The 26,003-nt window shown below is 34.3% G+C and overlaps 1 protein-coding gene across 1 annotated transcript in view; it reads right to left on the reverse strand.

Annotated features, from left to right (window-relative positions):
- Window positions 1–26,003, reverse strand: part of odad2 (outer dynein arm docking complex subunit 2) — a 64,107-nt gene that overhangs the window by 13,870 nt on the left and 24,234 nt on the right. The window contains exons 11-19 of the mRNA XM_088919044.1: window positions 17,134–17,280; window positions 16,603–16,812; window positions 15,341–15,577; window positions 15,019–15,129; window positions 14,191–14,345; window positions 9,869–10,111; window positions 6,169–6,283; window positions 2,025–2,213; window positions 733–954 (exon numbers count right to left, since the gene is read on the reverse strand). Of these exons, the coding sequence (XP_088775170.1) occupies window positions 733–954; window positions 2,025–2,213; window positions 6,169–6,283; window positions 9,869–10,111; window positions 14,191–14,345; window positions 15,019–15,129; window positions 15,341–15,577; window positions 16,603–16,812; window positions 17,134–17,280 (1,629 nt within the window). The remainder of the gene's footprint in view (window positions 1–732; window positions 955–2,024; window positions 2,214–6,168; window positions 6,284–9,868; window positions 10,112–14,190; window positions 14,346–15,018; window positions 15,130–15,340; window positions 15,578–16,602; window positions 16,813–17,133; window positions 17,281–26,003) is intronic.

Below are 26,003 nucleotides of genomic sequence, written 5' to 3' on the forward strand. Positions count from 1 at the left end.
AAGAGAAGCTGAGCCGAGCATACAGTAGAACATTTAATTTCCTGAATTCTCATTACTTTAGTCATGTATTGTATAAACCTAGGACAAAACAAACTTTGTATGTGGTGCATCAAGGCATTCTTAAAATATTTTTCTCATCATATTTAGAAATTATATTTTTATGTTTGACAGGAATAAATAGTTTTTCAAAGCCTTAAAGGTCAAACTGCTACGTTTGTTAAATGCTAATTTTCTGGATTATTATTGTGCCTGCATATAATATTCTTGCAGGCTGTCAGATTAACAAATACTTGTAGTTGAAAAATTAATTTAATATAAGTTTCAATGGACAAAACATGCAGGATTATAAATGTAATAAAATATTCGGGCAGTTTCTTCACAGTGAACGTTACAGATTAAGGAGAATTTTAACATTAAACAAAAAAGACTGTGTTGGAAAATATGTTTTCAGATGTTAAGAATTATGACAACATCCGTAATGTATTACAACTTTCTGCAATTTAACTCACGGGATCAATAAAGTATCTATCTATCTAAGTTTCAAGTTATCTTGAAGTTTATAACTAACCTAAACTTTACAACTTCTGAGTGATTGATAATAATGACTAACATTAATTAAGAAAATGAGGCTAATTTTACCTAAGTAGCAAAGTCTCACTATCACATGAAATCATTAGGTATGTTTAACATCCATAATACCATAATAAGGTACAGTAGCAGCTTCTGACTTACCTTTACTACTCCATTTTCGTGCATGGTAATGCAGTTGTTTGGTTCCTTTGAAAGCTGGAATAAAGCTTGTGCTGTTGCTTGGTGAACTGAAGTATCTTTTGATTTCAGGTAACGTACCAGAGGGGCAACAGCCCCCGCCTCCCCGAAGGAAACTCTGTTGCTTCCCCACATGCAACAACGAGCAATGGCTTCAGCCAAGTGACGCCGCAGTTTATCATTAGTCTGCGAAAGAACAGAGAGACAACAACAATTATGAACTCTTTCTAACTATATACAATCAGAAATGGCCAAACCCTTATAATCCCCTATGAATTACTTTGAGAGCACAAACAGCAATTTGAACAGGATGTATTATAGTGTACATTGCAAAAGATTCTATGTATTCCATATTCATTCTACGGGTAGAATTGCTTTCCATTGAGGTTGCGATGTTATTAAGATGTTAAGATGTACATTTTACTAGTTTTAACAGGATTGGGATCAGAGGATTGTTTCTGCCAGGTAAGGTGATGCAAGTCAATGTAATATTGCTCAAGGCAATTACACTTTTCCGAGTGTATTCATTTAAATTTTTGTCTGGTTTTCAAAATGATCATGCCTCATGGAAATGAAAAACCTGGGTGTTGCAGACCAGTCTTGGAAGGGAGTGTAATATCAGCCACTATACACTGTTAAAGTCTGTATTATTTGTAAATAGACACGCTGGGGGACAAGTGATTAACTACAGTAATTAGATTATTGGTGAAATACAGAATATACTGTACACTTTCTCTCATAGGGTTAATTAGAGGCATGTTCAGGTACATTAAAGGACTTTCATGGTGTTAGTGGCAGTTGGGAGTTAGGAGTCTTTCTACTTGAAAGACCTTCATGTTTTGCCCAGTGAAGCCTCATGAACTGTCCAGTATCACCACTGTGAGATTTTCATGTTTCCGGACCTCTGGAGCTACATTATCTTGTTAACATGTGGTGTTTGTCACACTGGAATTAAAATGTACTAGATATACTGTAGTTATTTACTTATATTTTCATTACGATCTTTTGTTCAACTAAAGCCACATACAAAACGTTTTTTCCCTGCTAAATCAGTTTCTAATTCAAATCAAGAAACAAAGAAACAGGCTACTTGTAGAATTAATTTGATTTACTTTATGTTGCACAGCTTAGAAATAATTTAAAATTTACTTTTTTCAAGATGATGTAAGATGTTTAGATAAGAAGTTAAACTGCAAATGAAAACAAATTTTCAAAGGACATATGTTTCATTTTAGTAGAACAATTAAATTGCTTACCGTATTGGTCAATTTTGCTAACATTGGAACTACCCCATGGTCCGTTATAACTGCCAGATTTTCTTCATCCTTGGCAATTTTGGCTATAGCAGCACATACACTTGCAAGCACTTCTTTATTTGTTGATTTTAGCAAATTTATGATGAGTTCCAAACCACCAACAAAGGAGCGAACCATTTCTCCTGCATCCTAAAATACAAGAGCACATTATTGTCTTACACCATTAGTCAATCTAACTCATGACAAACATAGAAACAACTAGAAACTTTTTCAATTTATTTAACCAATTACATTACTGAAAAAAATGTTCACATTTATTTTAAATCATATTATATAGCAGATTTAATTAATCAGAAAATGATTCTGTCTTGCAAAATATAAGGAAATATTAGAAAATACATATTTGTATATTCCTTATGTTTGTGAGATATACTGTTTATCAGCTGACCCTGCAGAACAGGCCCTGTTTTTATTCTAATGCATTCTAATGCATTCACAATTTGACTGAGTTAAATACAGAGTATAAAATGAGAATTTTTTTATATATGATTTGTCACATGAATAAAAAAAGAAGGATAATTGACCAGATATTGACATTTATATTATATATATATATTATATATAAATAATAGACACCGTGAATATTGATATCCAAAAAAACAAAAAACATGATCTCTCTATAGGTTTTTGTATCAGAATCTTCTGTATTACGGTTGGAAAGTAGTACAATGTCTACATGTCTATGTAAATATTGGGGAAGCAAGGTTTCCACATGAAGACAACATACTGTACATTGACATGAATAAACTGAATAACTTTGCCACCAGAGGGTGTATTTTTACTGTACGTGTTCAGTGCTTCCTTCCTCATTCCCATCTAAAGCATCTATCGAGGGGACAGCTGAATGCATGCCCTGTGGAATGTAAGCCATTTTATGACTAATCAGGACATTTAGCAAGGGCAGTGTGTAGCTTACCCATAGGCATGAGCCTTTATCATTCATTTACTGGTTTATGTCCAGGTACTGTAGCAAAGAAGGTTCAGTGGATTACCAGCCAAGACTACTTGTTTTCATGAGTGCCTAAAGCTGAGAATCTATCATTGATATTTTGTATTGTAATGAAGATAGGGTAGAAAATCAAGCTTACTTAGGACAAAATTAAGATATATGTGTAAGAAACAAGTATTGGTTGCAGGGGTGTAGATAACTATACATTAGTTGTGCATTTTGCATATACATTGAAGGAATCTTATATTCAAGCAAGGAGTGTAAACCTAAAATAATTAGATAAATTAGATAACCCATTTTGAATTAACTCTATATCATTAGAAATACTGTATTTTCAGAGACAAGAATTGTCTCTGTGCTTTTGTTAAGTGCAAGGCAGATAAAACTTTTTACTGTCAGTCTACTGCTCATTTTAAGCAGTAAAGCAATTATAACTCTCATTGTTATTATGTTCTGTTAAATAACATCAAATACAACAAAATTCCTTACGTAATTCTTGAAACAGGTTTTGCATCTGAAATAAACTACTGTATAATGCTGGCAATAACTCAAGTCTTAGTAGATTCATAAGACTCAGAACATTACTGAATTCCCCATGTATGTATAATAACTTAGATTGAATGAAAATTGTCTAAATGTAATACATGTTGCAAAAGAGGAGTAGTGATATAAGGCATCCAGCTGCACTTATAGCATGACTCTGCCATAAATCCTCTCTACAGCTGATAACCAAAACCAAATGTTTTGTCTGAATAACTACCACCCAACAAATATAAGATTCCTTCACTGTATAAGCAAAATGCACTATTTAGCTCTTGTCATTGTTTTGGCCCCAGAAATCACAGAAACTGAATATATTCTGGCTCTGTCAGACAGCGAGATGAACTTTGCAAACTTTTTGATAAAATCTTCTGTCCTCTTTTAACCCTGGTTTAATAAATCATTAGGTAAAAATAACATTTGATGATAATAACACATTAGAAGAATATAATTATTTATTATTAGGATACATTTTTTACAGTGGCTTAACTAGAAGAAAGTGAATGTCGTTGAGTGGCTCAGTCAAAATTCCAGCTTGGATCCAATAGAAAATCTGTGGCAAATCTTGAAAATTGCTGTCCTTTAAAAAATCCCCACCCAAATTGACTGATTGAGCACATTTGCAAAGAATAATGGGCAAAAGGTGCACCATCACAATTTTCAAGATTAGTAGGGGCTTATCCAAATCACAGCTGTCAGATTTTTCTACCATGTACTGATTTAGGAATTAGTAGTTCAGGTGGGTAGCTGCGTCAGCATGCGTAGGCTGCAAAGGAACAAGTAATAGGTGAATAACCTGAAGAAGGCTCCACGGCCGAAACGTTGTGTTCTCTTTCTTCTTTTTTTCAGCATGGAATAAACCTATTACTTGTTCCTGATTTAGGAATGTTAACACATTTTCATTTAGGATTTTCCTTTGCAGATCTTACTGACATTTAACTTCTTTGTTTACAAAAATGTTCAATGTGAGATAAGTTTTCATTATAAGTATTTACAAAATGTGTACAGAACATTTACCTGTATAATGCAACTAAATGAGATCATTGGAAGGGGGTGAATACTTTTTCAATGCATTAAGTCTTTTTCAAGACTTCGTTCTTGCTATGCACCCAGGCCAGTTTTGTGTAGGGACTGTCAAGTACTGTATGTGTTTCATGCATAGTTAAAGTATGAAGACTGACTGCCATCCCTGAAACAGTCGCACTCCGTAAACAGCTTTTGTACGTCTGCTCAGTTTAGTATCTGGGTGGCATTATGTACATTCCAGTTCTTAATGATGGGCTTCACTTTACTCAAAAGGGATATGTACAGTAATCATCTCCTGATCTTGGTCTTCACGGTCCATTTGTCCTAAGTTGTGGCTTTAAATTCAATATTTGAAAGTATTTAATGAGACAGATGCATATACTCTGAAGTCAAATTTAAACCACTTTGATTACGCACAGATCACTTGCATACTATTCTTCTGCACAGCACTTAGGCGTGCTGTAGCAAAGGGGTTGAATACTTATGCAATTTAAAGATATAATTTATTTAAACACATTTTATTTTTTTAGCTTCATCAGTTTGGAGAATATTGTGAGGATTCTAAATATAAAGTTTGAAAGCGTAATGATTCTCAGGCTTAACAAAATGTGGAAACATTGCAAGGTGGTGAACACTTTTGCGATGTACTCTAGTTTATATAATAAAATACTTAAGTGACATAAAAAGTAGGATAGAATATAAATTGTGCAAAGGTATCTTTGCAGTGCTGTGACATAATTAAACTCCTGTATGTTTAGATACAATAGAAAGAACAAGTCAGGAAATTCAAAGCTTTTGATTACAGCTACTGGAATGAGGCTGTGTTATGTGGTTCACAGATATAGCAAACACAAAGATTTTCTTTCAAGTATCACTATCAAGGCAATTGAACATTACCATCTGTCTTTCATTGTTTCCAAGTTTACCAACAGAGTATAGTAATAATATCTTAGCATTAAAATGTGTTTAATCTTAAAAGTCTCTTTTTGTGACACTGGTTTCAGCACCACCAGAAGATTATAAAAAAAAAGAGAATTTAATGGGATTAAAATGGATACAGGGTCATTTTTCATCTGGCTTGAACAAAATATAAAACTAAAAAACATCAACTTCAACATAGATAACACTGCAAGACCACAGGCGTCTGGTAAGCCAGAAGGGTTGCTGTTTTTTAGTTCTTTCTACTTTCAACTGTTTGTCCTAAGTTCTAGGTGCACTTTTACACCACTGCTAGGTGAATACTATTCCAGTCTGGCTGATGACATTATGCAAATAATAACCAGGGATGTCTGGACTCTAGATTGTAACCTGTTTTAAATGTGTGCCAGTCCAGGTTCTGTCAGGAACTGCTGCATATTGCACATATTGATTATACAATGCACATATTACATTTTTTTAAAAATTCAATATGTATGGTTTTACCCATACAAACATTGTGTGTTTTAACAGTTTGCCCACTATGAATTTGCAATACAAATGCATTTGTCTGATATTTCTAGCATGGTTCTTTTCTATCTTCCATTTGTCACTACAGAGAAAAACATTTACTAATCTCACATACAGTATTACCTTCGCATTTTCAATACAAGGACAAATTGCCCAGGCTGCACTTGCTTGAACATCAGGATTCGGATTCTTCAACAAGGACCATAATAAGCGCACACCATCTAAACGATCAATTATCCTGTAGGAAAGAAAGAAAATCTCTATCGTTACCATAATACATTTGGTTTAGCAAAGTTTTTCAAAAAATGAAAATGTGCTGCAAATAGTACATAGATAGAACACATGAAACACATAAAGTAAAACAATTTATTTTTATCATACATAAAGCATTTCCCTTTCTCTACTGAGAAAACAATATTGTAATTGTTATCTAGCATTTTGTGAATGGTCTAAAAGCAAAAAAGAAAACAGAAAAGTAGAAGTCATTTTGTAGGTTTTCAAGCAAATCTGAGCCTACTAAGTTTTACTGTGAATTGGTCAAACATTTTTTGCCTAGGACCAGTGCGCACTGGAGTTTTTACAAGCACATGATGACTCACTCCGTGAGACTCACTCAGAATCCTGTGAGGATGCAAGTCTTGGTGTAACCTGCCAATTGGTGCAGTGGTACCCAAGAATGCTGGTGAAGTTTGAATTTTGCACATAAAATACTTAAACTACTAATCAGTCGACTTGGTTTTAAATTGTTTGAAATTGATGAAGCAAAAAGTATGGGACGTGTAAAAGCAAGAAAATAATATGGTGGTCCGGTGATAACTCTCATTTATGAAAAAGGTTACCATTTCACCTTAAGGTAATTGCATTGGCAGGTAAAATGCTTTAGAGTTAATTGTTTACATTTTCTGGTGCAGAGCTGCTAGAGCTATGTGATGGTGCATTTGCTTTAAAGCAAATTTTCTTCTTTGGAGTAAATTGGCCAAACAATCTTGAACAGGAACACACTGAGGAACTGGTGTCATTTTCCAAGCAGGTGGTGATCACTTATCACTGCAGTATGTAAGGTGTAAATAAGAAGGTGCTTTGGTTGTTGATGAAAACTGACAGCTGACAGTCAGTGCAGAGGTTCATAACAAGATTATTTTGAAAGGGTTTTTGAATATGCAGGTCAAGCTACCATTTTGGATAATGAAAGACTCCACTTTTTTGTCACATGTAACTGTTTATACTATATCAGTACTGTATATGTGCATAGCATGACACAGCATATATATATATGAAAGCTGTCTAGCCTTCAAAAATCCTTGCCATCACATTAGGCTTCCACTTCTTTCTCTTTTCAACCTATATAAGTGCATTATAGACCACCACAAAATTATTTATTGCAGCAAATCTTCTTAGACCTGAAGTAAGTTATATTTTTGTATGCTTTTATATACTCTAACAAGTTAAGACAAGCAAATACTAGTGCCAGTCATCGAAGAGAAAAAGGAATTCATTTTTTTATCAAATACAGTTGACTCGCAAGTTACTCAATGTCAGCTCCGGAAAATTAAAAAAAAATAAATAAAAAGGCTTTATTCTCTGAAAAATTAGTCAAACACGCCTATGAGAGCTAGTCTGTGAGCCTATACGGTCATCTTATTTACTTTTATTTACTAATTTTATAATTAGATTTAATATCTCAGACATCTCAAGTCTCCCGGAAATCAGCATCTCCTCCCTGACTCCCACAGGTGATCCATAATCTCAAAATCCCTAACCCCCGCGTAAGATACAAGTCAAACGTACAGTGTTACATATATAGATTACTAATAATTTCATACAAGTTTACTTTACCTAAAGACATATTTTCATGTTACATTTTAGTCTAGCTCTGGGAACTAAGAGTTACACCCTTAGTCTTGTGTAAATATAACTTGTTTTCTCTGTTTGCAGCGTCAACAACACCAAGAGCACTGTCGAACACTGTCATGATTGCCCAAACACTCCCTAATCAATGCATCTTCATGCCTGATAATAAATGAATGACTATCAGAAATATCTCTGCACCATCTGTATTACAGTATGTTTCTATGTAATTCAGTCTAGGGGATCATAACTTCAGATTAAAGTCCCCTGAGTACTCTAAATTAAGAGCTGAAAGTAACGTCATCCACAGAAAGTGCATAATTCATAAGAACAGACGTAAACATCAGGCACACATACCTGACAGAACAACTTACTTAAATTGGAAACAACAGAATATTTCCAGTCATTAAATATTATATTTATTTCTGAAATACATCAGTTTAAAGGTAATAATACTTAGTGAAGAAAATTTATTTTAAAAGTTTTTTTTTTCAGAAAGAAAAGATAAGTAGACTTCAAGGGCAACCTAGTGACCTAACTTATTATTGACCTAACCTAACAATTATTATCCATGATTCATAATGTCAGGAATACACAATCATTTCCTCTATACATCATAAATGTATATATGCTACATAAACTGCTATATATGATATATACCTTAAGATGACCAAGGTAACATCAAAAGCTGGTAGACTGTTATACAGTATATTGGCAAATGTAAACTAAATTGTTTTTGGAAATTTGAAAATCAGATTTCATGTACAGTATAATTACAGAAAATACTTCAATTGTTCAATATTCTGAAATCAACACTACAGACTGAAAATAACAGTTAATGTTAAAATATCTGTGTAAATAAGTAATTTAAAGGTTTAAAAAGGTAGACAATGCAATTTTCAAGACACAAGCAATTATCAGATGTGTTTGCTACTCCAAACATTAATTTGTAGGCATTTCAACATCTCTGTAAAGGACTAAAATTTAGACAGTATTATGTGTTATTGTCACAAATTCATATTTAGTAATTTAAAGAAAAAAACATTAAATCAGAGCATACCAAAAATGATACAATACAGTATGTTAATAATAATAATACATTATTAACATTAGGTTAACAGCATCATTTAAACATTTACCATTTTTACTAATTCTATATTATCTCACTTTAATTATAAGATAAGATCACTTTATTGGTCAAATACAATTTCTTGTATGAGAAATGTTATCTTTTTGCATGCCCCAACTTGCTCTCCATGAGACATACAGATTGGGAGAGAGAAGCTTGGGGTCAGAGCGCAGGGTCAGCCATTTATACGGCGCCCCTGGAGCAGTTGGGGTTCAGAGCCTTGCTCAGGGGCCCAACGGAGTAGGATTCCTCTGCCGGCCATGGGATACAAACCGGCAACCTTCCAGCCACAGGCACAGATCCGTAGCCACACAAGAATTCACGCAAAGCTGTTTCTGTCCAACGCAGCATGTTTTTAAATTTGAATTTGTCATCTGTTAGCTTACAAATAATATTGAAGTACTGCTTACTTGAGACAAGTGTTAATTAAGAAATGGATTTACTGTATGTCTGTAATTACCTTGTAAAACTGATGAGAATCAGATGGCATTTGTCTAAATGGTAGCTTTGAAACCTCTGAGAACATTGGTGTTTTTATTTTAATTATTTTCCCAGTAAGAAGGATTCTAAACAGCTGAAAAATGCTACATAAACTGAATGTTCACTCCATTACTGTATGCCCTAATACAGAAATTAAAATTGAAGAACTTATACACACGCACTCAACTTTACATTTATTGTGTTCAAATCCGCCAGAGCCTAATTTATCCCTGCAGGATTGTTTTTTGCATGGCAAAAATCCATAGGCCTGATTTTTTTTAATGTTGTGAGCATAATTTATGAAACTTCAGAAGACTTCCCTCAAACATTACAAAAAGGTGAAGACTGTAAAAGGTAAAGACTTACGCCATATTTTCTGGTTCAGCAGCACAGGCACCAACAGCCTTAGTAACATTCACAAGAAGAGCCTGATTGGTTCCTGTAAGCAGGTTCACCAGTGGTTGAATGCCACCGCACTTTCTTATGACTGCTCGATTGGCAGGTTCTTGGGCACACTCCCCTAAAGCTCCCACTACATTGACAAGAACTTCTTCAGGTTGGCCAGTCAGCAGTCCAACCAGGATTTCAAGGGCTTTGTATTCCTGAAGTCTGAAGAAACAAAAGGGAGAGTTACAATTTTATGTTTATATTAGCAAAGTACATAATGTGGTTTTAGAAAGCCTTAACAAATCTCTGATGTATGGTTAAGTTATATAACTCTGTTTTTATATGCTGGTATGGTTTCTGGAACAAGAATTGTAGGCTATTACAGAAAGTGTCCAAGGTCATTTGGTTTTGCTCACAATATCCTAAAACTTTTCTTGAAAAAAATATGTAATGAATGGGGAGACTGCCAAAGTTAACTATAATAATTCAGTTTGCCGAGTTTAAGAAAAATTATGTTATTCATGTGCTGCTACTGAAGTGTTATCTACAATGCATAGGATTGTGCTGCAATTGCTCACATTACTTTTGATAGATAGCATATCGTTTTGTCTATTTTTGGCCAGCCATAATATGAAAGGTTAACTATTGTCTTCAGTCTTCACTTGATAGAGGTATTTAATAGCATGAAAAGTTCTGACAAAGCTGTTCTAAAGATAACCCTGTTTAAGGATCAACAGTGAAATTAAGTGATTGACAGACCCAAACAGAAATAAAAAGGTCGTGCATTTATGAGCAATCATAGATGCTTCATATTTACATTGCTTTGCAAGGCAATCAATGTATAACAATCATTACACAAGGAATGTGGTCGATGTCAGGAACATGTTGCCCACCCATGCTATTGAACTGGATTGTACTGGATCATCCAAGAAGTGGTTGGATGAGATTTTTGTCTCAATAAGTTACTGTATTTGCAACAAAGTGAACATGATGGACCTCCTCTTGTCTGTAATCTTTCTTATTCTAACAATATTTTAGTGCAGCTTTACAAGTTTTATGAAAACCTACATTTCTACATTTGAACAAATATACTTCAGTGTAGATTGTAATTATATTTATGCAATCAATCATTTTTCATTTTGATGCATCATTAATCAAGCAAATAGTTACCATATGCTCATTGTTTTTTAAATGTCTTCTTAAATTCCAGATTATATTATACTGTACATACACAGGGTGCATGCTACACATCAGTTATACAATAAACCACTGTCTGATGTATATAACATACAATAGTTAAAAAAACTCAATGTTTAAAACAGTTTTAAAAACACTTTGTTACTGTGAAAATATTGCGAAAAAACACTTTCTTCTCACTTATTACTTGCCCATCCTGCTTTAAAATGAATATTTGCCAATGTAGAGAAACGTTATATTTTAAGCCTTCTTTTATTATTAGCAATTTTATTTCAAAGTAATAGCTTGTCCTTTTCATTCCAATACTCAAGCTGCATTTGACATTTTTATATATTTTTTAAACTATCCTGGGAGAACTTTAAACCAGATCCATGCACAGTTTTAAGTGCATAGTAAAATATTGTTTGCATCATGCTGATTTCCTTTTGTAACAAAAGCCAATATACTTTATTTCACACCCAATCCACTGAAAGAGCCAACATTAAAAGCAGGAAGGTATTTCCATAAGCATAATAGAGAAAAATCTCAAAGAAGATATATTAGGTGCATATTGTGTGAATTTGTATTTTATATTACACACATTACAGTAAGAGCAGTAATTCTGAATTTTGAAGAATGATAAGAAAGTGTTTGCAATTATTATTTAATGTGAAATGCATATTGCCATTATTTTTTATTTTCTTCTGCAAGGTGACAGTGTTATGTATAATTACAAAGGAAGTCTGTAATTATATTTATATTTAGAGTGTGCAAAGGGCCACATTACTCCTAATCATTTTTGGGGTCTACTGTATAATCTGAAAACTCAGATATGACTAACAGGAACTGCGTTCATCATACTGTTATAAAACCGAAAACAGTATTTAGTGTTATGTTATGACTTATCGTGTCTTACCCTGAGTAGTTAACTGAAATCAACACATACACTAATACCTGCTTAATACACAGAATACACTCTCAAAGTACACTCTCAGTGCACACAACAAATAATCTTAAAGTGTCTACACCAATCAGAATCTAATCTAAAAGTGTCTACAGAAATAATGCACTGCATGTAATGCATATGGTGCTATAATTCCTAAAAAGACAAGTCACCTGCAAGAGCTATACAGTAGGTCTGCCTGAGGTCACCAGAAAATAATTTTGTCTTTTTCAAACTGTGGTGGTTAAAGACAGCACCGTTATGATTAAGACATTTTATTTAAGAAGATAAATGGGTCAGATAGGGGCCTCCTTCATGCCTAATTTCTGACAAAACACATATTGGAATTGTATACAGGAAATACTGTATTAGTGATCCACTTATGCATCTTCGTCATGCTGCTGTACCTAGACATGCTGTGTGTTCGTATGTCTGCTCTATTTTGTGCATGCTGCTGTGCTACATACAGACTGAATCTAATACTTATTTAAACTAGGTTGGAAAAATGAGGAACGTAAGCAAATAACCTTGAAGGTTAAAAATCTGGAAGAATTCAGTGAATGAGAAAAGCATATGAAGCAATGATAACAGAGTACAGATACCTATAAAAATGTAGGCATTTAGCTTTCCAAAGTGAAGTCAGTTACAACAGTGGTTCTCTCTGAAGGACCCATGTCTTCTGGTTTTTGTTCCAGCCAAGTTCATAGTTTCTATTTTAGGGGTGTTTTTAATTTGCGTTCTGCTCTTAAAAAGTTGAATGGGAATTTGGAATTGGTGTTTAAATTTCAAAGTTTCATTCAGAAGGTTCCTCATTCAGTTGTGTTAGCAAAATGTACTCTAACCAAGTAGACCTTTGTAGAAAGAATAAAAAAAACTCACTGAGAGAATATCTGACACAGTATACACCATTTGTACCTATGTTCATCAGAACCACCTGTTTAGAAATAAATAAGGCTGCAAATTCTTAATAAACATTTCAGGAAAATGGAACAATACCTCAAGCAAACTATTTTTTTAAACCAATGACTGAGAACAGAAGCAGGTAAACACAGGGGTCAGACAATCCCCTGTTCAGTAGAAAATGGCACCTTCTGTGGTTTACTGGGGCTTTCAGGGCTGTGTGGTATTGACGACCAGCTGACACTAAGCATTTTGCAGATTGAAGTGTGAAAACTGGAGGTCATCCGTTTTCTGAGACATGCTTGTTAAAGGTCACATCATAAAGTAGAAACTACCATACCCACGAAGGTTTTTCTATATTCCAGTAAGGTAGAGTTTCTCCTTTCTTCATGTCTAACCAAAAACTTTCCTACATGATACAAGTTAAGCACACTTTGTTTTGTCCTCTACTGAAGTGGGATAATCTGGCAAGGTTATGCTTAAAGCTTACAATGCACTAATAAGACCTCAAAATTAGAATATAATACCCTAAAGGGCACATAATAATAAATAATTTACATAGGACCTTTAAAATAGCATCTCAAAGCACTTCAAACAACAGTTCTATGGTTACTAAAAAGGATAGCACAATGTTTTGGCTGTGGAGCCTTCTTCAGATGTGTCACCTGAAATTTGCCACCCACCTGTGGAAGGCTCCACAGCCGAAATGCTGCTTCTTTTCTTTACCTTACAGCATGGAGTGAACTTGTTGCTTTGTAGCCTACGCATGCTGATGTAGCTGCTTACGCTAACTTATAGCACGAGTGTGTTCAAGAATGTTTCCTTTTTAGCTCAATCGGGAAGTTATGGTTTGAGCTAAAGCATTGTAAAAATAGAAAAAAATGGACAAATTAGAGGAGGTTAATTGGCCCACAGCCCCCTTGGTAGTTTACTGATCCCTCATTTATATGGTAACCAACTCAAAGACGAAAAATGCTATTCATTTGGGCTAACCTTCCATCGGACTCCAGAGGGGTGGTACTGAAACCAACAGTAAAAATAAAGTAATAAAATGATAATTTAATGACTGCCACTTAACTACTGTGTGGAGACACAGCTGTCATCATATGGATGGAGGTCTAAGTTACAAACAAACAGGTTTACATACAGTACTGTATACCATTGAACTAAACAAAGATGAAACTGAAAAAGGGATTATGTATGGCTTCACTGGATGTATTAATGCATACTTGGTAGTTTCACTGATAATTGTGCTAATGCTGTCTGATAATTGAATGCATACTTTGTGACATTCTCCACGCTTATGGAACATTTCCAGATGGCTCCAGTTGCAGCTGCTAAAAGTGGCTTGTTGTCAGACATCTTCAGCAGAGAGACGAGGGGCTGAAGTCCGTCATATTGTCTAACAAGATCACGTGTTTTCTTGTCTTCTGCACACTAAAAAATGATGTAGAAATAATACAATTTATTTTAATTAACATTAAAAAAACAGTTCCAATTTTAGATTTATTACTAATGTACTTTATAAATAAAACAGAAAAAATGGCTTTAGAATGCAGTCTGAAAGCTGCAATTTATTAATTTTTTATAGTGAGCTATATGGATATTTACTCAAAATCATTTTGTCAGACTTCCAGACATATGAAATAACATCCCATTTTTTTTTTCATTTTCATGTATTAGCAAAATCTTTAGTTATTTTTAAAGTAATCTAATATATTGATTAATCTAAAGGAAGTAATTTTTTTTTTTAATTTCAAACTATGAAGTTTTAGCAGCAACAGTAAGCCATGCATAATACCATAAACTGACTATAGATGGCACAGTAAACTGATAAACTTAGAGAATCTCACTTTTTTGAGTAAACAATTAAAGTCTTAGACTCATTACATATCAATTTTATTTTTAATAATAAGTAATAATAATATGATTTCTTGAGTCACACATTAAAATTACCACTTAAAAATTAGCTTCTGTGATATTTATAAATATGGGTAAACGTTTGCTCAATTTTCCAGTTATCATTAAGTAAACAATATTTAGAAGTCCTTAAAAATATGCTTGACATACTGTAAAATATAGCACATAATATAATCAAAGTAATGTCTACCTTAAAGATAGCACTAGCACAATGCATCTGAAGTTCCTGGTTTTCACTGTTAAGATTTTTTACGAGATCTTCAATCATTTTCTCAGCTTGAATTGCAGTCCTGTAACTTTGCTGTAATTAAAAGGAATAAACACACGTTTTATAAGGTAGTAATAAGAAAATTAGAGCAATGAGCTAGCCTGACACAAAGATAACAAGCATATTTGATTTTATGGCTTTCATAATGTTGTTTTACATAGCTTTTAAAGCCTATGATTTGATCTCTCACATTCTTACCCAACAAATATTTTCTAAAACAACTAAAATTACTGAATTATTTTACCTCAGAAGCACATTCCTGAAGTGTACCAACCACTGGGATCAACATGCTTTCATGAGGTGATTTCAAGAGCCGAGCTAGTAATGGAATGCCCCCTGCTCTCCGAATTGCTTCTTTATTTCTGGTGCTTTTACTGCAGCTCCACAATGCCAGAGCACCACAGCGTGCCACTTCAATATCTTTCTCCTGCTCAGGAGTCAGAACCGCGGCTTTCTCGGGAACACAGTCCAAGAGCCCCACCTGCAACACACGGGCGGGACACAGGATTGTTTCATTTCTATCAAGATATACTGTACAATAACTGTTGTATAAAGTACCACCAAAAATACAAATATTTTAAAAATGTTTTTTTAATTATTGTCTTGGTCATATGACCCTCAACGCTGTCCCAAAATATCATGAGCAACAAAAGATTATGTATTTTTGAAAATGCCAGGCAGGTTGTCTCAATGCATGAATATCGTAAGGAAAAATATTATGATTTCAAGATATATTCTGTTCTTTTAAACGGCTCAACATTTAATAAACCATGTTTTTGGACATTTAAAGTTATACACCTAATAATGTGAAACCAGAGAACATTAGAAAGTTTAGAAAAAAGAGGAAGCTGTCTAGCCCACCTTGCTTGTTTGATTGTAAACATAAAATAGGTTCAAGGATCACTTTCAGCCCTCTCAGGAAATGAGCTGTGATACTTAGGTAGGGTAATTTGTTCTCTGCATCCACTGTGTTCTTAAATGATTCGGCTCTTAATTCTTTCATGTACTGTATACTCAACAATGGGGTTGATTCTGACAATCATTTTCATGATTTGGAATAGGTATAGTTGGCTTATATAATTTTCCAAGACTGAAAAAGCTAATTATTAAATATGACAGTATATGGCATTACTTTTAGGCCAGCAATAATTATAATCACTTTTCTTTGAACATTTCAGGGCAGAACTTTATCGTTGCAGTATAAATAGTGACGTGACACAAGTTAATGTGTTTGTGCAATACCAAACATCTATTGTAGCAATGAATAAACTCTTATGGTATAGTCACAAACTCTAAACTGTAGCCAGCCTTGATCCATAAAAAAAACAATTATAAATTGATGGTGACATTCTATCTGCTCTTTCAGGTAAACATGAAGATATCTCATTTGAGATCTAAATTGAAATAGTCTACATACAGACCTACAGTACGGTTAATTACAGAACTTTGAAAATGGAAGGAGGATATTGAACAAGGAAATATCACAAAAATGGATCTTTTACTTACAAGCCTTTTTATTCCTCCATGCTGTCTCACTGTTCTTCTTGCCCTTCTAAACCTGGCCACGTTAGCAATTGTTTCTGCAGCAAGACATCTGAGATCCTTATCGGGGGAATCTAATATTTTCACCATGGTCTGTAACCCACCAAGGTTAGCGATGGCTCTCCGGATTTGAGAATTTCGGCTGATTTCCTTCAAGATTTTCAGGGAGCCAATCTAATTGCAAATAAGACATGCTCCTTTTAATGCAGAATGTTGTCTTAACACAGCCAGAGAGTCTTTATAAAACATCACAATTGTTAAGAAAGTTATTTTTATGAAGAAAAAACAAAAAGCAAAAACAAACTTAAGATGTATATTGTACACATATATTCAGACTGTAACTACGTCCTCTAAAAAAGTAATAATTGTGAGCTGTGTCTTTAAACATAAGCATTTGTTATGATGACTAAGATTGCTCTGGTCTAAACACATACTGGCATACAATATAACACAGTTTGCCTGTAGGCATCAAGGTTTTTTGGCAGGACTACTCACATTGCATCTAATTTCTTCTGTATCCAGCAAGTTAATGAGAACTTCAAGGCCACCTACATCCCTGATGGCCAATTGGCATGTCTCCTGTGTTAAATTAAAATCCCTCATTGAGCACAGAGCAATCACAGTGGCTGTCTGGTTGCCTCCCTGCAATAATAATTCAAAGCATGAATTAATTCAATCTTTGACATACAAAGAATTTCAAAATTTAAAAAATTAAGCAGTCTCGTGTCTGTTTGCAGGTATTAAAAGTACTTTCTGACATGATTCTGCTTACACTACAGATATTGATGTCCAGTTATGCAATAGTAAGGTTAGTTAAGTTCTAAACTTGAAAGTTATGCAAAGCCCTTCTTGACTGCATGTCCAGCTACTTGAGCTCTAGCCAGAAACAACAGCAATGACCTAAGATGGCAATTTAGAGAAACATAACCCTGAAGAATTCAAGATAATGATCATTTTATGTTTCAATAGTAATGTTTTGACAGTTGCTATATCGACATTATGAATAAAAAAATCAGTTTTCCCTTTCCCTCAAATTAACTACTAAGTAAGTAACTGGTTTATGTAAAGCAGTTCAAGAGATTTGTACAAACTCCTGCAATATATGAAACAGGATATTGAACAGATTTAGCTTTTTATTACTTTTAAATGTCATATGTATATGCATAGATTCAAAACAGGTGGTCTGAAAACAGTTTACTGTGTGGATTTCAAATAAACATTGAAATCAATCTCTTTTTGGTTGCTTAAAAACATTTATAGATTGTATATATGCTGAGGCCTGAAAGAAACAGATTAATGGATTTAATCAACATTACCAAACAAAACTACAGAAAATGTTATCAAAAATACAGATCAAAGTCTCATGCCATGTTTCCAATATGAAAAGTGACACAAATGAAAACTGAATGAAACATGACAACATTACAAAGTTGGTATTAGGTATGCCCTCCCTGAGCAATAATAAAGTACTGGCAGCATTGATATACAGTACAGTACAACGCTTGATCAGCTTCTGGACAGACTGGTGTGGGATATTTTACCACCTTCCCCAGCTGGCAAAGGTTTGCTGGTCACAGTTGTCTCGATGATGGCATCGACAAGTTAGTCCCAAAGATCATTTTCAGTCAGCTGCAGTCATTCTGCAGATGTGTGGGTTATTTCTTCCTGAATTTCTCATTCTGTAGCTACTGCAATCTGGCTATTAAGGATTAGATGGGTGTGACAATCCTAGATCAGTGTACTTTCCCAGAAGTGCCCAGCCCTTGCAGAGCCAACTTCCTGGTTTCTCTGGAAGACGTTATTGAAGCAGACCGCTATATTCTTCGGGTATGCACACATAATCAGACCACCTTCATATGGCATGCCAGGGCATGGCCTTATCTTTCTTTTTTCTTGCATTAATTAAAATATTTTTGAAAAGTTGTTTATACCAATGGGCATTTTAACTCAAATACCAAACCCTAAGCACCTTGTGTTTTTTTATTAAATCAATGTAGAGCTCAGTGGTTTGTTATCCCAAGGAACAAAACTACTTAAGCTCTAAAAATGTCTTCTCACTATGTAAAATGTATATATTATATATGTGCCCTATGGGCTGCTGATGTAAAACTTAAACTGCTACAGTATGTGTTTCATTGTGCATAACTATACATGATTTATCACAGCAAAACATTGCCATTGCAATCCTTCTGTGCCTTTATACAGCTTTCTTTTTATCAATGTCAAGCATGCTTTTCCTTCCTTATGAATAGTACCTCTTTCTCATGCTCGAATGTTCTGTTTTTTTATATTAGCATGATTGAATAGGTCAGACTCTGAAACATAGATCTTACAATCAGTATTGTTTTTATCACTTTCTTTAGACTTTCTTTAGTCAGAATTTAATTTATAACCAATGTAGGCAATACTGTTGATCTTGCAAATTAGCTAGAAATAACAGACAGGTCATCTTGATTTTTGACCCGATTAAGATTTATTGTATGGAAGGGTAATAAGGAAAATATGTAAAAATTATGTAATAATTATTTAATCATTATATTTCATTCCAAACATCATTTTATTTCAATCACATGCATTTTAGAAAACATGTTAAGAGACCTCAAAAGTTATACGCTGGGAATAAGGCATTTACTGCATGTAGTGTTTATTTTTATGGTTTATGTTTTCCAAATGCATAATGAATCTCTGCAATACAACTGCAGAAATCAAATACAAAAGAAACAAAAATTAAAATGTAGGGGCATACAAATTTCAAAGCTTAATACTAGCACTGTCACAGAAGTGTGAAATGTGACACCACATACAAAAGCAAAATATCCTGGCAAGTGATCAGTCACATTTTATGGCTTGAAATTAGCCACAGATTCACCAAGAAAATTCTGCAAAGTCAAGTCTGCTCCAGTTGCTACATTAATAAAATACTTTATTTTATTAATATCTTATATTTAGTTCCTTACTGTTTTATTTTGTACACATATTAGTATAAATTAATTATATATGAAATATTGTAAATATTTTTTATTCTGATTTTTTCCCATACTTTTAAATTATGTTCACTTGAGTAAGGGGAATATAATTTGAATTTTAAGAATTAATGTAACTACTTTTAAGATTTTTCCTCATTTATATATATATAAGAAACTTTATTGTAATAATAAAGTATCTTCCTGATTTTATTAGTATTATTATCACCAATGTGTAGCCCCCACCTGGATAATGCAACAGCAGACAAAATGTACCAGTGCACTCACCAAACATCAGCCATCAGTGGGGAGGAGAACAGAGTGATGAAGCCAGTTCAGAGATGGGGATTATTAGGAGGCTATGACTGGTGAAGGCCAATGGGAAATCTGCCCAGGACACCCGGGTTACACCCTTACACTTTTCGAGAAACACCCTGGGATTTTTAATGACCACACAGAGTCATACTTCGGTTTTACATCTCATCTAAAGGACGGCACATTTTTTTAGCATAGTGTCCCCGTCACTATACTGGGGCATTAGAACCCACACAGACTGCAGGGTGAGCGCCCCCTACTGGCCCCAGGAGTCTCTCTTCAAGGTACTGACCAGGCTCACACCTGCTGAGCTCCAGTGGTCTGCCAGCTGTGAGTTGCAGGGTGACATAGCTGCTGGTGAAATCAAAACATGAAATATTCTTAGCCACTTTTTCTAATATTCCTATGAAGTGGTAAAATGAAAACATATGCTACTCATGTTGTAATGTCAATGGGTACCATTTGCCTGTTAACAGTAGGTGATTTAATTTTCCATTTTGTCTTCATGTCATTCTTCAAATTATATCTTATTAAATTAAAACTTCCATTTAAAGTTTAAAGACAAGTCATGCGTTGTTTTTCTTGTTATCATCGGTCTTTAAGTAGCCTAGCCAGTCTTTAAAATTTAGATTAATTACTAACAATACTTATTGTACTGTACTTGCTCTAAATTTCTTCCAACTTGTAAGGTAGTTTTCACAAGAAAAGGGCACCAAATCAGAGACAATTTGGACTTTATGAAATAATAGTTAGGTGGTGATAAAGTACTTTAGATTGTGACATGGACATATCTAGAACAATACTGACAGTCATAAAAATGATAGAATAGGAGGGGAAAAGGGCACTGTTGTATGAGTAAAATACTAAAATATATGTAAAGTGTTTTCAATGCATACTGTGCATAATGCTTATTCTACAAATTTAATTTAATTGAGATTGCTCTATTGGCAATGTAAAGGTTTTTATTTTTTATTGAGTAGTGTAAATGTTAAAACACAGTAACTGACCAATGCCCTTTAAGTTTGTCATTAAAGTGGAAGGGCTCTAGGTAAGTAGGGAGGTTGCTCAATACTAGAATTTACGTTTTTTCTCTTCTCTCTGTTCTCCGTTTGCTTAGAGAGGGACGGTTTTCTGTGCACATGTTTTACTGTTTTGTGCTTTTGCTCCTGGAGTAGGCTGTATAAACTGTTGTATATACAGTATAGATTAATACCAAAAAGCAGTATTGGCATGTACTTAAGGAAATAAAAGGTTCTGGAGAACTTTCCTATATTGTTGAACTGCCCCCTTTGGAATATATGTTTACACTAACAAACATGTTACTTTAACACTAACAAACGTGTTACATTATTGACTGGTTCATGGCCTAGGTCTGATGGAATTAAAAAAATAATAAAAAAGGTTTTGACAGACATTGATTGAAAACAGGCTAGAATTAAGAATGTAAGAACTGAAAACAATCTAAATACTAGGAATAGTTTCAGAAAAATATTAACCAATGTACAATATTATTCTTTGTATTCTTATCAATGCTGTTTTTTGTACTTTTGATTTTGAAATCACAGGTCTGATTATTTTTTTTATTTTCCTTTATGGTAGCGCTGCAGTATGTTTTCAATTAAGGTTATTATGAACAAAATTAATCTTACATTTGTTTTGTCAAATCAGTAAAAAAGAAAGTTTTTCATTCAGTTTGTTTTCCCATGGTGAACAGAAGGACTCTGTTGTATGTTATTTTCTTCATGGTTCTAGTACATAAACTTAAAGACCCACTGTTCAAGACATTTGTTACCAGCAGGGTTTGGCAACAAAACAGCAGTGACTGAATGTCCTCATAAATTACATCCTGAGGAAAAATATCTTTAAATATCACACATTACAAACTAAGGAAAGTATGAAGGAGATTCATAAATCTTTTTGGGTGTTGAGAAATGCAGTCAATTACCAATGTATGAGAAGGCAAAAATTCTTAAACACATTCTTAAAGAGGAAATTTAATACTATGCATTATTTAGTATTCAATTTGATTACAATGAAACAAAACTCAAATTGATGCACATACAGTAGGTCTGAAAGAAAATATCAAAAACTGTATTTCATGTAATTAATTGGCATAGCACAAATGGTCTTCAATAGTTCAAAGACCTATTTTCAGGTATTTTCACGTAATGTAGATTCTATTGATTGTCATGTCCAAATAAATAATAAAAACAGCACACTGCATGTTTATGACCCCACTATTATCAGGATATCTCTATACCAACTGAATTCTCACCATTACAAACACTGCCTTTGAGCCACCATTAGGTTTCTGGTCTTGTAACTAGAAGAAAATACATTCAGTTTCCCAGGTGAGAAAATGCTGTTGTACCCTTGTGCCAGGTACTTCGGTTTGCATAAAAGAGTCGGCCAAATAAGCTGTTCAGTAAAATATAAATACATGGTTTTGTTGCAATGAACATTTGCTGAAAGATGTATAAGTATTTAATTGTTGTAGACAGATTAACAGAATTTATGATTAATGTATTCTCAGCAATCATTAGCCCTGCATGTTTCAGTACGTTTTGGTAACCTGGTACCGTAAATCCCACACTTTCCAGTTAACAGTGACAGTCCTACAGTATTTATAGTATACTATTTACACACAATCCACAATTAACATTTTAAATTATTATGCTGCACATTTTTGCACTTTTCCTTTGGCTTGACAACTAATCCATGGTTTTGTCATTTGCTTCTAGTATTGTGCTGAGAAAAAAACCTTAGTGCAATCAAAAAAAAGAAAATCACTTGTTAGAGAAATCTTAATGAGCATTGTCCCAAGTTAGTAGTGCTGAAATCCAGTGCAATGTATGGTTCCAATATTACAGAGCAACACACATGCAGTAATACTTTGGCCAAACTTTCAGCTAATCAAGCGCTAACACTAGCACTAGTGCTTTGCTCAGTCATTATTACTTGGACTTATGGTTTTCCTTGCGTGTACCCATAAGGAATGTGGAAAACAAATTTAGTAGAACACAGATTTATCATGATCTGAATCACAAAGCCCTTTATCAAAAGACAGATCCTCCTATGAAAAAGTAAATAAATAAACTGGAATATTTGTTATTGCTATGAAGGATTAAGAAGAAATTATTGGGAGTATCATACTCCCATTGACAGTATGGGATGAGATCTGTCACTGGCTTGGTGTAAGCAGGACCGTACAGTAATCAGTTCTGCTACAGTATGTCTTCTTACTGGAATTGAAAGCTCCAATGTTTATATTTCAGATTCCCAGTGCAAAAAGAAGTAACTGGCTTGGCAAAGTACATTTCAGAGGATGTATGTGGTTTTCAGTTTTCCCATTTAAGTATGGTGGTGCAGTGATGTGATCGTCTGAATAATAACAAGTGCCAAAATTGGATGTGAAAAGGGAAAAAATGATTCAAACAAAGAAAACTGACCACATTCTTTCAAAGTCCAGAAATGTAGATTTATTTCAGCATCAAAGGAGAAAAGCTTCTGTTAGTGAAACATTTTCATTTTTCAGAATTAAAATCTGAACATTTCTGGACTCAGTGTGAGGTTTGTGAGGTTTCTAAATTCAATTGTCTCTAATTGTTTGGAGAGAAACAATTAGCTTTAAACTTTAAACTTTAAAAAAATGTTCTGAGGCTTCACAGCCACTATGGAAAGACACCTTCAAGTAAAGAAAATGTGGGTGCTACAAAAGCTAAAACTCTTAATAAGTATATTAGGGATAGTAAGTACACAGTATGTAGTATAACATTATGTAGTCATCACCAACGAATGACTGTATAATCATCAATCTTTACTATGTATTTTGTACAAGGAACACTATAACAAGGAAACCAATATTCATAAGCTTGACAAGGTATTCATTGTACATTTTCAAGTTACAGAGCTAGTGACTAGAACTAGTCAAAGAACTCACCAATTTGTCATGCTAGAGCTAAATGTTTTGGGTGCATTATCCACTCTTTGACTTCCTCACATGATCGCAATCAAATCACATACACCCTTTGTTGATCTTCTGTTCCAATGAATGCCTTTTTTACTTACTGCACTGGATATACAGTTGCGAGAAAAAGTTTGTGAACCCTTCGGAATTACCTGGATTTCTGCATTAATTACTCATTAAAATGTGATCTGATCTTCAACTAAGTCACAATAATAGACAAACACAATCTGCTTAAACTACACACAAACAATTTTACTTCTTCTTGTCAGTACTGAACACATCGTTTAAACATTCACAATCTAGGTTGGAAAAAGGATCTGAACCCTTGTATTTAGTAACTGCTAGTCAACCTCCTTTAGCAGCAATAACCTGCACCAAACGTTTCCTGTAGCTGCTGATGAGATTTGCACAACGGTTAGGAGGAATTTTAATTATAAATCACCATGGATAAGGTTGACAATGAGATCATAAGACATTTAAATCATCATAATCAGAAAGCAAAAGGTTTTAAAATATATATTGCAGACTTTGTCAGTCCTCATACTTTAAATTTGAACTTGACCATTGGACAAACGTAACTCAAAAAGGAAAATTGCAACCAGTATAAACGTACTATTTTGATTGGATGAACAAAATCTCAACAGATAGCCAGACATCTGTGACAGAATGAAAAGAATATGTATCATTGTGATTACTTATAAAAAAAGAGATAATTGCATGCAAATAATGTATTACAACAAAAATACAAAGTGGGGGGAGAGTATTGCAACAAAAAATAACTGACGATTCATTTTTTAAAATATCTTCCTACATTCTCTTTTTAGAAATTTTGAAATATTTGTTTTATATGATTAAAGTAAATGAGTAAATTATCAGAGTTAGCTATGTCACACTGAAGAGCTCTAATAAAAGTGGAGAAGATGACACCACGTCTCAGATACCAACATTGATATTGAATTTCTGATGGAGAGCCAATGTTTTGGTAATCAAGTAACTTATAACACAATAGATACATACAGTTCATGCATCCTACATACCACATGCTCCTGCTCAAAATATACAGTGCAGCTCATAAGTATTTGGACAGTGACACAATTTTGTTGTTTTGGCTCTGTACTCCAGTGCATTGGATTTGAAATGCAACAATGACTATGACTATTAAAGTGCAGAATATCAGCTTCAATTTGAGGGTATTTACATCTATAAGATAAGATCACTTTATTAGCCCAATACAATTTCTTGCACTAGGAATGTGTCTTTTCACATACCCCAGCTTGCTCTCTATAAGACACACAGACACACAGATTGGGAGAGAGAAACCTGGGGTCAGAGCACAGGGTCAGCCATTGTACAGCGCCCCTGGAGCAGTTGGGGTTAAGGGCCTTGCTCAGGAGCCCAACAGAGTAGGATTCCTCTGCCAGCTGTGGGATTTGAACCAGTAACCCTCTAGCCACAGGCGCAGATCCTTAGCCACAGAGCCACCGCTCCGATGAACCATATAGGAATAACAGCCCTTTTAATACACAGTCCCCCCACTTTAGGGGACCAAAAGTAATTGGACACATTAACATAATCTTAAATAAAATTGTCATGTTTAGTACTTGGTTGCAAATCCATGTCTGGTGATGCTCTGCCAGGCCTGTTATGCAGCCTTGCCCAAGCCATGACACCACCTCCACCATGTTTCACTAATGAGGTGATATGCTTTGGATCATCAGCAGTTCCTTTTTTTCTCCATACGTTCCTCTTTTCATCACTCTGGTACAGGTTCATCTTCATCTCATCTGTCCAGAAGACTTTGTCCCAGAACTCTACAGGCTTTTTAATGTACTTTCTAGCAAACTGTAACTTGGCCTTTCTGTTCTTGAGGCTTACCAGTGGTTTCCATCTTGTGGTGAACCCTCTGAGATTATGCTTGTGTATTCCTCTCTTTATGGTAGTCTTTGGCACATCTATGCCTACATCCTGGAGAGTGTTCTTGATCTGTTCAACAGTCAAAAAGGGTTTTTTCTTCATGATAGAAAGCTTTCTTCGGTCATCCACTACTGTGGTCTTTCATGGTCTACCAGGTTGTTTGCTATTGCTAAGCTCACGAGTGCATTCTTGCTTCTTAACAATGT

This window comes from Atractosteus spatula, chromosome 6, assembly GCF_055471065.1.
Source record: "Atractosteus spatula isolate fAtrSpa1 chromosome 6, fAtrSpa1.hap1, whole genome shotgun sequence".
Lineage (NCBI taxonomy): Eukaryota > Metazoa > Chordata > Actinopteri > Semionotiformes > Lepisosteidae > Atractosteus > Atractosteus spatula.